At 39.9% G+C, this 13,173-nt stretch overlaps 1 protein-coding gene across 3 annotated transcripts in view; it reads right to left on the bottom strand.

The window, feature by feature from the left end:
* Window positions 1–13,173, bottom strand: part of BCAT1 (branched chain amino acid transaminase 1) — a 107,258-nt gene that overhangs the window by 26,682 nt on the left and 67,403 nt on the right. For all 3 annotated transcript variants that reach the window (XM_086713841.1, XM_086713839.1, XM_086713842.1), the window contains exons 6-7: window positions 6,210–6,373; window positions 863–1,005 (exon numbers count right to left, since the gene is read on the bottom strand). In XM_086713841.1, the coding sequence (XP_086569967.1) occupies window positions 863–1,005; window positions 6,210–6,373 (307 nt within the window). The remainder of the gene's footprint in view (window positions 1–862; window positions 1,006–6,209; window positions 6,374–13,173) is intronic.

The following is a 13,173-nucleotide window of genomic DNA, read 5'->3' as shown; positions in this document are numbered from 1 at the left end:
AGTACTGTGAAATGAACAGCATAAGAACATAAACAAGCCTAAAAAGATAGTTAAAATTTTTTGTGACTATTAAAATTCTAATGGAAATAAATGCCTTTATCTGTATTTTTCCCCATGATTGGCCATTTAATCCAATACCATCGACATTGCCAATGCTTCACTAAACCTCTATGGTTTCTGCCAACTAATTAAAAAAAAAACAGAAAAGAAAGATAATGAGCATTTAGGATATTTTAGGTAATATAGAAATAACTGGTTTTTATAGTAGATACCTATTAACAGTCTTGAATGAACCAGAATCTAAGTACAATCCTAAAAGGGACGAATTTGTCCATAAAAATAGTGTGTTTTAATCAAATTGAGCTCCAGAGTAAATCTGGAAGGCTCCTGATATATTATCAAAATATGTAGAAAGGGCATCAGTTGTTAAAAGACTTCTGGCAAGAGAATACACTAAATCTCATATCAGTAGAATCAGTAGATGATGCTTGTTATTACATTTTATACATATAGTATACGGTGAACTGATCTGAGACCTATCTCCAAATGCAGGGGATTTCAGATAGAAAAGCTGTTAAGAAGATGGCAGAGGGGATAAGGCTACGAATCTTCAAATCATGGGGATTTAAATTCCTTAAGTTGGCATCTCAATGATAAGCACATCTAGAGCCAAAACCCGAAACCAAAACCTTTATAAATTCTGTAAATTTAAACTCATTTCTACTTGAACAACAAAGCACAGTGGTCCTTAGCCTTTGGACCTGTGCTACTTATTCCTTGTTCCAAGGTCCTAGTTCTTTTCCTTCCAGCCCTATTAAAAATGACTGACAAAGAACAAAGAGCTGAAATCTGAGCGAATTACCTCCATCTTCATTTATCCAGTAAAGAAAAAGATTCATGGTTCCAACTTCAGTTATCTGATTATCCTCTCCATACAGCCACAGAACCTGCTGACAGCTGTTTTCCACTGCTTCACACTGGGCAAAAAGGGATGAGCCATAATTCCTTTTAAGAAAGAGAAAATACATCGATTATGAATATAGCACTCCCTCATCTTTGGTACCAATCTGCATGTGCATGTGATCAATGCACATCTTTATGTGTGCGCGCACACACACGTATGTATGCACATACATTCTCTAGTTAACTGCCTAATGTTAAAGGAAACTCATTAGAGAAGCTAAATGATCTAATTGCACTCATTTGAGAAAGAACACAGCAAAATACAAACTTGAAAAGTAGAGATAATGAAAAGAGGTAAATAGCTAAGTTAATGATAACAGTTAAAAGTATTTTTCACATTCCAAACAATTGTCCATGAATTATTTCATTTAAATCTCATACCAGTACTATGAGTTAGCCAAACTTGTATCAAATAACATTAAGTAGTAGAGCACCAAGCTGTGCTCTTAGTTGAGACCTTTCAATGTACCCAAGGAATAGCTAATGCCCAATGCCTAAATTCTCCAAAGGGTGGGACAAAATGTTAAAAACCCTGATTTTAGCCAAAAGTATTCCAAAAGCCCATTTTTCTCACCCTGCACTATTTATTCAAAATCAAAGGAAGACAGTACATCTTCCTAGGATAGCAGTTTAGTTTAGTATTTTAAATGTATTATCTTTTATTAAACTTAAATGAGAAAATTATGGAGTATATTACAAAATATGGATGAATGTTTTCGATAAAACATAAGAGTCCTCAAATAAATGTGATGTTTGCTTGCCTCCCTAAGCCCCTGGTTGTTTAATTCACTTTCCTGGGCTTTCACAGGACATTAGCAAACAAGTTGGGAAAGCACTACCATATGACAAGCAGGGCTTGGAAATAAACCCTAAACCCATCCTTCGATTATGCTGCTCCCATACAAACAAGCAGAAACAACCAAACATACAACAATAACTACTACAAAGCATGAATGTCATCTTCCACAAAATACCCACCTAGGCCTTTTAAATTATCTCTTTTATATCTGGTCAAGACCAAAATGTCTAATTAGAAGTATAAGTTAGGGGCGCCTGGGTGGCTCAGTCGGTTAGGTGTCTGACTTTGGCTCAGGTCATGATCTCACGGTTTGTGGGTTTGAGCCCCGCACCAGGCTCTGTGCTGACAGCTCAGAGCCTGGAGCCTGCTTCAGATTCTGTGTCTCCCTCTCTCTCTGCCCCTCCCCCACTCGTGCTCTCTCTCTCTCTCAAAAATAAATAAACATTAAAAAAAAAAGAAGTATAATTTAAACACAAGAACCATATTCATGGCGGCTATCTGCCATTTTCAACTACACGGCTTGCCTTCCCATTAATATTCTCTTTGGCCCTTCCTTTGGAGCCAAGTCATTCTGCTTGGGGTGACAGTCACAATACCTCGCCCTGCACAACTGAATTAATGGATGGACATGTAACCAGGCTGCTCACATAAGCCCTTCTTATTCACTCATTCCTATTAACGCAGGCACTGGACTGAGACAGCCAGGCACACCTTGAGTTGGTTTTCTCACTTGCAACTCAAAGAGTATTGACTAATAACTAAAACATCCTAGAAAAACGATGAAAAATGGGCATTATGCTATATAGGTATAGCAACCTGAGTCATGAGGTTTACTCACATCAAAGTAATACAAGATTCATTAAAAGACCTTCAAAATGCAGATAGTAAAATGTAAATTTATTGGTGCACCTGGAGATGATACCACACTTATACATAGGAGGATTTTATTTAATGAGCATAAAATTTAGGCCACCCATATTCAGAACTAGTGGTAAATAAGCAGTAAGTGGAGTTAAAATTATGAATACGTTTTAATAACAACAAACAAGGCTTCAGAGGGGAGTCCAATAGAAAGAGCACAGGTTTGGGGCCAGGAGGCCTATATACAGCTCTTGTACTTCTACTGTTTGGCTATGTGTGAACTTAAGCAAGTCAGTTGAAATTTTTGCCTTAACAAATTCTTCTGGCAAGTGCAAAAACTTTTTTTGTATACTGCATAGAGTTATGCAGAACAAAATGAAACAGTAACAATAAAAGCTAAGAAACAGTTTATGTGAGCCTCTTATATCCTAATGAAATTAAGTTTTTTTTTAAAAAAATGACTTCTATTTTAATTGACTTCTCTCTAGTTCATAGACACAACCAGTGAGATTTTCCAAATCTAAAAATAATTGATTTCTCTCATAAAATCCTCTTTATTAACATTAACAGAATTTTCACAGCATGAATAACTAGCCTTTCCAAGAACCTTCTAAACACACCCACACACACACACACACACTTTTGAGGGTGTTGGTTGAACTAAAACCATGATTCTTTGGCATCATGAAGCTACTTGGGCAAGAAAGAGAATTTAAAAACCTCAAGTGTTCCAGTATACTGAAAGAAAAAGGGGGTTTTACTTGTTTGGTGCTTATTTGATTGACTGATTACTATATTATATAGGTAGTGTTTTTCCCCACATGAGTTTTTCCTCAAAATTCTCCCTCAGGTGTAAACTGTATTATTAATATCCACGGGTCATGAATACTTTGATAATATATTTGGGTTCCCTCTCATGTGCTGCCAATATTCAGAAAAGAAACACATGTCTTTGGAAGAAGAGAAAAATGAAAAAGTTGGAAAACTGTCTACACAGAAAATTTTTAATTATAAGTGGAATAAATATCTAGGAGAAGAGATATTAAATATATCTCTCCAAAAGAGTAAATTCTCTTGTATGAAATCCAACAGATTGCACTTAAGACAGGGTCCAGGAGGGGCGCCTGGGTGGCTCAGTCGGTTAAGCGGCCAACTTCAGCGCAGGTCATGATCTCGCAGTCCGTGAGTTCGAGCCCCGCGTCAGGCTCTGTACTGACAGCTCAGAGCCTGGAGCCTGTTTCAGATTCTGTGTCTCCCTCTCTCTGACCCTCCTCCATTCATGCTCTCTGTCTCAAAAATAAATAAACGTTAAAAAAAAAAAAAAAAAAAGACAGGGTCCAGGAGATGAAACAAGAAAGCAAGCTTCAGAATATCAACTATTGTCTATTGACAGGATGCTTAGTACCTGCCAGGCAGGGAACTAGGTACTTAAGCCCATTATTTCACTGAATCATCTTACAACAACACTAGACTTTATTATACTTCTGAGGACTTAGAGGAAGAGGGTAGTTAATTATGTAAGATCACACAGATTACAAGCATATGACTCCCATATCTCTGACTACCAAGCCCACGTTGTTAACTGCTAGGTTATAACACATTAATTGGGAGCTTTCTATAGGTTGACCACATGGTAGTAGGCACTTTATACTATCCCAAGTAATTCTCACAGGTAAGGTGGGTATCACTGGCCTAACTTTATAAATGAGGAAAGTGAAGCTTAAAGCAGTTAAGTAACATCCCAAGGCAGTTAGGTTAAGCCAGGTCTATCTGACTTCAAAGCTTGTAGTTAAGTGCCAAATGAGAGTACAAGACAACAAAAAAGAAAGAGGAAAAATTAAGATAGAGTAGAAAGAAGGCAGCAGGCCCCATTCCTTCCAGATTAAGAAACTAAGAAATTGGGAATAAGACATTCCTACGATGGAGGACCTTCTTCTAGCTCAGTGCTTCTCAACTTTGGCTACACATTAATATATTCTGATGCGAGGCTACAGAGCAGACCAAACAAACCAGAATCTCTAGTCGGGGGACCCAGAGAGTAGTAGTTGGTACAGCTGATTTCCACACTAACCACAGGTGAGCACTGTGCTACAACTCTCCCGCAGCTGTGTGCCATTGTATTACTTCCCTCACTTATGTATATTTAGATATAAAATAATATTACTATCGCTGGTGGCTTCAAAACAGGTGGAGTAATCTTAGAAGTTAAAAAATCCTTCTCTCTTTTCCTCAGATTCACTTAGGAAGCAGAAAGTTCTTCAGCTTAGGAGAATCCACAGCTATTTAATAAATTCCAGTTAACAAAGAGGTCCTAAAAATCTTGGAAGGTAATTATTGAATTAATTGGCTTAGAGAAGAAGCAATAACATATAAATCTAAGGCTGCTGCCAAATGTCTCTGCCAACCAAATAGGTTAATACTAAATGCAAAATCCTGTGTTTTCCTTGCACTTCTCCGGGTGGAGAGCATAGGAGCTTTAGAACCTCTTGGAAACAACAGACATTTGTAAGTTACTGCCTCCCACTTGCCATTTCTCTTTTATTATTATTTTTATAATATTTATTTATTTTTGACAGAGAGAGAGAGAAAGAGAGAATTTTTTTTTTGTAGGAAAGAAAAAAACGGGCACCTGGGTGGCTCAGTCAGTTAAGCATCCAACTTGATTTTCGCTCAGTTTATGACCCCAGGTTCATGGAATCAAGCCCTGAGTCGGGCTCTGCCTGGGTGTGGAGCTTGCTTAGGATTCTCTCTCTCCCTGTGCTCCGCCCCCGCTCATGCTCTCTCTTAAAAATAAAAATACAGAAAGACTATAGAGGGTTCAAAGCCAGCTGTCAACACCTCTCTCACATCCCAGCAGCGTGTCACTGAACACTCCCAGGGCTCCCAGAACCTACATGTTTTCCCACAGCCCAGAAGTTGCCACCGAGTCGCCTCCCAGGACTGCTGCTGCCTGTGTCTGTGATACACATCAGCACTTGACGCACACAAAGGAAGAGCCCACACTGGTTAATCCGGCTATTCTTGTTCACCCAGAGGGGCATTCTCATGTCACGGCCAAGTCCACCCCTGAAATTGTCTAACACTTTTTAAATGCTCTTTTATTTCCAGCCAGCTACATATGGCCAATGAGACCGGCCTGACAGAGCCAAAGCAGGGCTGTCCCTCGGCCAGCTGGCAGCAGGTAGGGCTACAATCTGTGGCAATGAAGACAGCACTTGAGTGAAGCGGGCACCTTCCCCAGACAGGACTCCTTGGAGCCAACTGAGAGCCTCTGCCCCAGCACCAGATGCTCTTTAAGGCCACCTGTCCGCCTGCAGCCAGAGACACAGCCTCCAGGGACAGTTCATTCAGAGCATGCATGCTGTTCCTGCTCTAGTCCCTTCTTCCAGTTCTTGCCTTTGGTTCTCCCTTACAAAGGGTCACGGGTTTATCCTTTAGCACAATTCAATACTGGAGAGTAAACACAAAGCAAAAAAGAGCATTTCAACTTGACTATTAATATATGTACTTGGATTGATGTGGGATGAAAATAACTCAGTGGTAGTGAGGGGCTCTTTCCTTTAGATAGAGACACAGATTTACTTACCCTCCCATTTTGCAGTCCCCAGTCCCACCTTTCCAGGCTCTGACATACTTCGGATTGGCCCACAGGGACACAGGCTTAAAGGTTCCACTTGAAAAATAAGGTCCCACTGGGCTCAAGATTACAAAGAGCAGGGCTTTGGTAGGCTTCTTGACTCCAAGGGAAGGCTAAAATAAAATAAAAGTACACATGACTGTTAATTTAAATGTAGACAACAGTCGTAAAGTCTAGAATAGATCTGTAACTACCTCCCAGAGGGGCTGTCTAGGCACAGGCGCTGTTCCTTCTAAAGTTGAGTTACACAAAGCCAGATGGTCTTTTAGGAAGAAAACACAAAGAATGGAGTGCTGAAGTTTCATGTTGCTTTGCCTTCTGAGTCAGGATTTTCGGGAAAAAAGCCAATTTGTCAACTTTTGTTTTTTTTGTGCGTGAGTAGGGTTTTAAGAGGAGAGGTACCTTTTTGACAACTAGCTATATAACACCTTGCAATGTTGCACTGACTGGGAAATGAAAAAGGGAAGAACCCAGACATGACTTTAGTCTGTGGAGAGGAAATGTAATATTTGCTTTTTTAGTTTCCCCTTCTATGTTCACTGACTACTGCTACTTCAGGACATGCCAGGGCCTCCAGCAGGTGGCGGGCACAGGTGAGTGTGCCATTTCCACAACTGTCACAGGAAGCAGACAGCAAGAGTGTAGCCTCCTTAGAGACAAAGATACCAGAGGAGATAAATATCCCCCTAAAAGCCAGAGAATGAAGGATTCAGGAATTTATAACGTGAATGACAAAGATAGAAAATGGTCTTTCCCACAAACACTGGAAAATCATAAGCCAGCAATGCAAAACCATATAAATATCTCCAGCATAAAACAGTTTTCATAAGTAATTACTGTCAGTTGTTTACTAAGGAGGAAAACTGAAAGACTGAAAGCCTTAAGGGCTATGTATTATAAAGGCAAAAAAAAAAAAAAAAGGCTACTGGGCTATTCTATGCAATTCAAGACCACTGGAAATAGAAAACAAGTCCAGTATTATTACAGTCTTGGGATATAAAACACTTGTGTCCAGTCTTCACTAGAGTCTGGTCTGACTAGACGGTGGTAAGAGTCTGTCATGGACAGAATAAGAAGAGACTCAATTCCAGCTGATTTTGTGGCTTTTGTTTTGATGAACTAGCTAAAAGTGGATTTGGGGGTATTTTCTTCTGAATTTCATTACATCTCCCTTCTATTACCTACTGGCCCAAGGCCCCTCGCTCACTACTTATGGCCAGGTCATCAAAAATCAGATAGGTAAAGGGGCACCTGGGTGGCTCAGTTGGTTGAGCATCTGACTTCGGCTCAGGTCATGATCTCGTGGTCTGTGAGTTTGAGCCCTGCATCGGGCTCTGTGCTGACAGCTCAGAGCCTGGAGCCTGCTTCGGATTCTGTGTCTCCCTCTCTCTCTGCCCCTCCCCTGCTCATGCTCTGTCTCTCTCTGTCTCAGAAATAAATAAAACGTTAAAATTTTTTTTTTAAAGAATCAGGTAGGTAAAATATTCACAGACATTAAAAAAATGTGTCTCTATATGTGCACACTGATGCCATCTAAAAGGCATGCAACCCTCAGAAAACGGGAACATGATTCCATTTGCACTCCATGTGAACATGAGACCAAGAAAGGCTTGGATGACCAGAGTCAGCAAGCAACAACAGGTTTTGGTGTTTTACCTGTCTGGATTTGTTCTTAGTTGGGGCTGAACAGGACTCACCTACCAATAAAGAGTGAAGAGCTTTAAAACTTCATTTGCCTTTTTTATTTCAATGTTTGGGACAGAAAACTTCAGAATAATAATACAAACCTGCCTTTCTTCTCAGCTTTGATAAAAACTGACTATCTTATCTCCACACTTTTATTTACCTATCAGTTAAGTAAATGCAATGATATTTTCATCTCAGAGGAACTGTGAAGATTAATATATTTTTTTTTAATTTTATGAACCCTCGTATTGAGTAATGAAGAGAAGCTCCCCAACAGAACTTAGAAATACAATCTGCAGGACACATCTTCAGTCATTTATCTATCTTCTACGTTTCTGAATGAAATGGCTTATTTGTGGGCAAACAGATAAGCATTTTATTAGAGAACACATAAATGTCTGGGCTTTTTTCACTCTAAACTCATGTATTTTTCGCAACCTGCATTATACTAAAAGCAATAACTCATCATCACGAAAATACTGGTGTGAGTTAATTTTCATCTTCCTCATTTCCTTCCCCTGACTTGAAATGATGGGTAAACTTGCATTTATTCCACTAGGTGGTGGTATAGAGAGCACAGATGGAAATGGAATAATCCTATGCGTTAAATCTATTTCTGGAAAAAAAAAAAAAATCAATAAACCTTTAAGGAACACTTTTATTCTTAGCAAGCAGGTAAATTATAGACTAGAATTTTCCAATGTTGAGAAAATGTGGTTATGTGTACTAACATTTTATTTTCTGAAATTTAAGCAAAGTCAATTCATGTTTTTTACAAGTACTTCAAGTACTAGTGTTGAGCACAGCTTAGTCACCTTCATCCTTAAATGATTACTTATATTGATCGTCTTCTCATGAAAAGAACTCTGCGACTTTACTGCAAATGGTCACACTGCTTCAAGAGTGAAAATAAATAAAAGTTAACTGCATCAGGAAGGGAGCTTTGGGACTGGGTTTGCTTCTACCCTCAGGAACCTTTATTTGTTTTCTCTGAATTCTCCCTTCTATCCTGGAAAGCAATTTAAATTCTGTGCTATTGCTGCAATTAAGAGTAAGTTCTTTTGGGGCGCCTGGGTGGCGCAGTCGGTTAAGCGTCCGACTTCAGCCAGGTCACGATCTTGCGGTCCATGAGTTCGAGCCCCGCGTCAGGCTCTGGGCTGATGGCTCGGAGCCTGGAGCCTGTTTCCGATTCTGTGTCTCCCTCTCTCTCTGCCCCTCCCCCGTTCATGCTCTGTCTCTCTCTGTCCCAAAATAAATAAAAAACGTTGAAAAAAAAAATTAAGAGTAAGTTCTTTTATAATATTAATTAAATGGCAGTAAACACACTTCTATGATGACAAGGTCAGTCTTCTATTCAAATAAAGCAAAAACCACACAAATAAAGAGAAGTTATGAAAGACCACATCTGATAAGTAATGTAAATCAGTTTCATTAAGTTTCATTTCCTTATGAACATTGTTGGGTTTTTTAAATTCTTTTTGCTAGTTTCCTGGATTATTTCAATATATAAGGAATTGAAGATGGCTTAAAAAAAAAAAAAAAAAAAGGCCAGGGGAAATGGAGAATATAAAATCTCATAGAGGTAAAGTATGTAACTTCTCAAGGGACCACACTGACTTAGGTTGACATTCTGATGTATACCAAAAATACTCATCTTACTTTATATTATACCTCACAGATAAACACATAAAGGTATTCAATGCATGTATATTTTGCACAAAATAACAAGACACTTGGGTGTGATGGAATATAAAGTGACATGTTCCAGTGAAAATTACCACTTCTGAGTCAGTCAGAAAATTAGTGCATAAAAAGACAGGATTTCAGAGGTTACGTGAACGACGGCAGGAAGTGCTTTGAGAGCTGAGAAAGGTACTATTAGTCCTTGTGGCGTGGAAGGCAGAGAAGCACAGTAGCAGTGTGGAAACTTCAGAAAAATCGTTGTTGTTGTTTTTTTAACATTCATTTATTTTTGAGAGATAGATCGTGGGTGGGATAGGGGTAGGGAGAGGCAGACATAGAATCTGAAGCAGGCTCCAGGCTCTGAGCTGTCAGCACAGAGCCTGCAGGGCTCAAACCCACGAAGTGTGAGATCATGACCTGAGCTGAAGTTGGATGCTTAACTGACTGAGCCACCCAGGCACCCTGAAAAATTCTGGTTAAGCAAGACAAATACGGGACAGAAGAAATAAGATAATTGGGAATAACAGGGACATTTTTCAAACAGAGTGGCATGACTTTTTTAATCCCCAAAGGATCCTAATTTATTTTAGAGGGGAAAATGGTAAAGAATATTGGATTGAGGGGCTCTATAAGAGATACGGAGAGGGCCAGTGGTTCATGCAAAGCTTTGAGCACGTGAGTCACAAATTCATGACCTTTTGGCAGGAAAAACTAGTTGGTCTGGTGAAAGATTAAAAAAAAAAAAAAAAAAAAAAACCTCAGTAATTACACAGTTTTCGGTTTCTAAGACATTTCACAGGTTTTACCTTATATGATCAAACAGTCCTAAAAGTTAAGGGTTATAATTCCTGATTTTTACATAGGCTCCAAACAAATGATTTGCCCAAGGTCAGTTATTAAGCTCTAGATCTTCTGCTCTTAGTCCAGAGCTCTTTTTGTAGTGTTGAAACTTAAAACAATGAGTAAGGACCCAAGATTTCTTACCCTAGAGAGGGTTCAAACCGGGGCCTCACTTCCTTTCACCTCAGCCTTCAGCAGGGCCCTCACACTCTAGGCACCCCATGCTCAAACCACACTGGCCCCTTTCAGTTCCTCACTTTTCTGCCTCTACATGGTTTCCTGAACTATTCCACCTACCCAGAATGCTCTCTGCTCCCCTGTTATGGACTGAAATGTGTCTGCCCCCAACACTTATATGTTGGAAGCCCTAACCCTCAATGTGACTACTTTTTGAGCTAAAGTTTTTAAGGAGGTAATTAAGGTCAAATGAGGTCAAAAGATTAGGCCCTAATCCAACAGGACTAGTGCCCTTATGAGACGAAGAGACATTAGAGCATGAGCTCTCCACTCCCTCCGCACACACAGAAGGCTCTGGGAGGACACAGTGAAGTGGACGTCTATGGGGAGACCTTACCAGAAACCAACCCTGCTGGCACTTTGATCTTGAACTTCCAGCCTCCAAAACTGTGAGGAAATAAATTCTGGTATTTGAGATGCCTAGTCTGTGGGATTCTGATATGGCGGCCCCAGCAGACTAAGACATGCCCTCTCTTTCTGAAGTAATATAAATCCTTCAATCTCAATTTTTACTGTGATTTCAGAAAATGAGCCCTCTTCACAAGGCTAGGTGCTAGTGTTACATGCTATTACAGCACCGTGTACGTCCGTACATTTAGATAAAATGTCCATCACACCTTCTTACAAATGCTTCTTTAATTCCCTACCTCTTACAAATCTGTACACCCCATGAAGACCATCTTTGTCCCCTACACAGAGCATTGTACATTGTTATACCAGGTTCACTACATTTTTGTTCAACGACTCTCCATCTTAATAAGATGGTGTTTATAGAAAGGGGTTGTGGAAACAACCTAGGGGACTTATTTGCCATATTTGAATTATTTTGATTAAAAAAAAAATCTGATGCTAATCCTTGTATGTTACGCTGACACCACAGAGAAAATGTTCCTTTGCCCCTGATTTCCTTTAGTGCTGGCCTCTAAACTAACAGAATTTATATGTAGACATTCAAAGAATACCATGGGAAGAAGCTAAAGTCCAGAATTTTTCTGAGGCTTGCTCTAAAATGGGTAGAGGATATCAGTCCTGGTCAAATAGAAAGACAGTATATATTGAACACTTGACAAAAAGAAGGTTAGCACTTCATTCTTTTTTTAGTTTTTAAATAAGAATGATCTTAAACTTTGGGGTGCCTGGGTGGCTCAGTCAGTTGAGCGTTGGACTTCAGCTCAGGTCATGATCTCACGGTCTGTGAGTTCGAGCCCCGCGTCGGGCTCTGTGCTGACAGCTCAGAGCCTGGAACCTGCTTTGGATTCTGTGTCTCCCTCTCTCTCTGACCCTCCCCTGCTTGTGCTCTGTCTCTCTCTCTCTCAAAAATAAACATTAAAAAAAAAAATCTTAAACTTTAAAAAAACACACAGTTTAAAAAAAAAAAACCTAAAGATAAGGAGAAAACAACCAAAAGAACACCTACCTGTCATGTCTAAAGTTAAATGCAATGATAGTTCCTGCTCACAGGGTCGGTGTAAGAATTAGATAACCTGTGGAAAGCACCCATAACCTCATCTTGTTCAAGCATCCAACAAGTAGCGATTGTTATTGCTTTTATAAATAATCATTTATAACTGGTAAATAAATTCAATATGTACCAACATGCAGGGCATGAAGGTGACATTAAGATGACTGTAGATGGGACCATGGAACTACATTCAATGCTCAATGTTGGAATTGTGGTGAATGAACACTTAGGAAAAAGGATCATTATACCCATATCTTGGGGAATACAGCTTGGTTATATTCAAAATCAATCCTAAAGAGAAATTTCAGCATGGATTATTAAACAAATGGTCCAGAAAATTCAATAGAGAAGTACCCAGGAGGAGCCAGAATGAGTCACTCTTTAGAAAAACCACGCTTCATTTCCCTTTGTGAAATGACTTGATGGGGGGCCGGGGGGGGGGGGGGGGGGGGGGGGGAGGGAGAGGGTTGTCAAACTTCAGGCTGCTTCCTGTTTTCTAAAAAATTTTATTGGAATACATGCATTCATGCATTTATGTGCTGCCTACTGAAGTTTTTGTGCTACAAAGGTAGAGACAAGAAGCTATCTGGCTTCACAGGGAAAGTTTGCTGGCCCCTTCTCCAGAGGACAGGAAAATGGTACACGTACATTTTCCTTGTACCAAGAATGGCCTCAAAACCAAGGTCTCCTCACTGACCTAGCCTCAAGCACTCAGACTTTGACTTTGTGATTCCATCCAATTTGGTTCTATTGTCTGGGCCAAGCACACAATGGGCCCGGAATAGAGAGACAGTTTAGACCAACACAGGGAGTTGACAACTACCCTGAGATGCTCCCCAAATAGGCAAGTCCCAACCCAGCTGACCAAATGAGAAAGAGGATCCTGAGTGGGCTGGTGCACGGGAAAGGATGTTACACTGAAGGGAGCCCCAAGAATGGACTATTGGATATGGCAAATGGAGGTCCTTGGTGATCTTGACAAGCATATTTCAGTGGGGGTTCGGG

This window comes from Puma concolor, chromosome B4 (assembly GCF_028749965.1).
Source record: "Puma concolor isolate L17-30 chromosome B4, mPumCon1.1.hap2, whole genome shotgun sequence".
Classification (NCBI taxonomy): Eukaryota; Metazoa; Chordata; class Mammalia; order Carnivora; family Felidae; genus Puma; species Puma concolor.
Note: the sequence above shows the minus strand (reverse complement) of the source record. Positions and strands in the feature narration are given on the sequence as shown.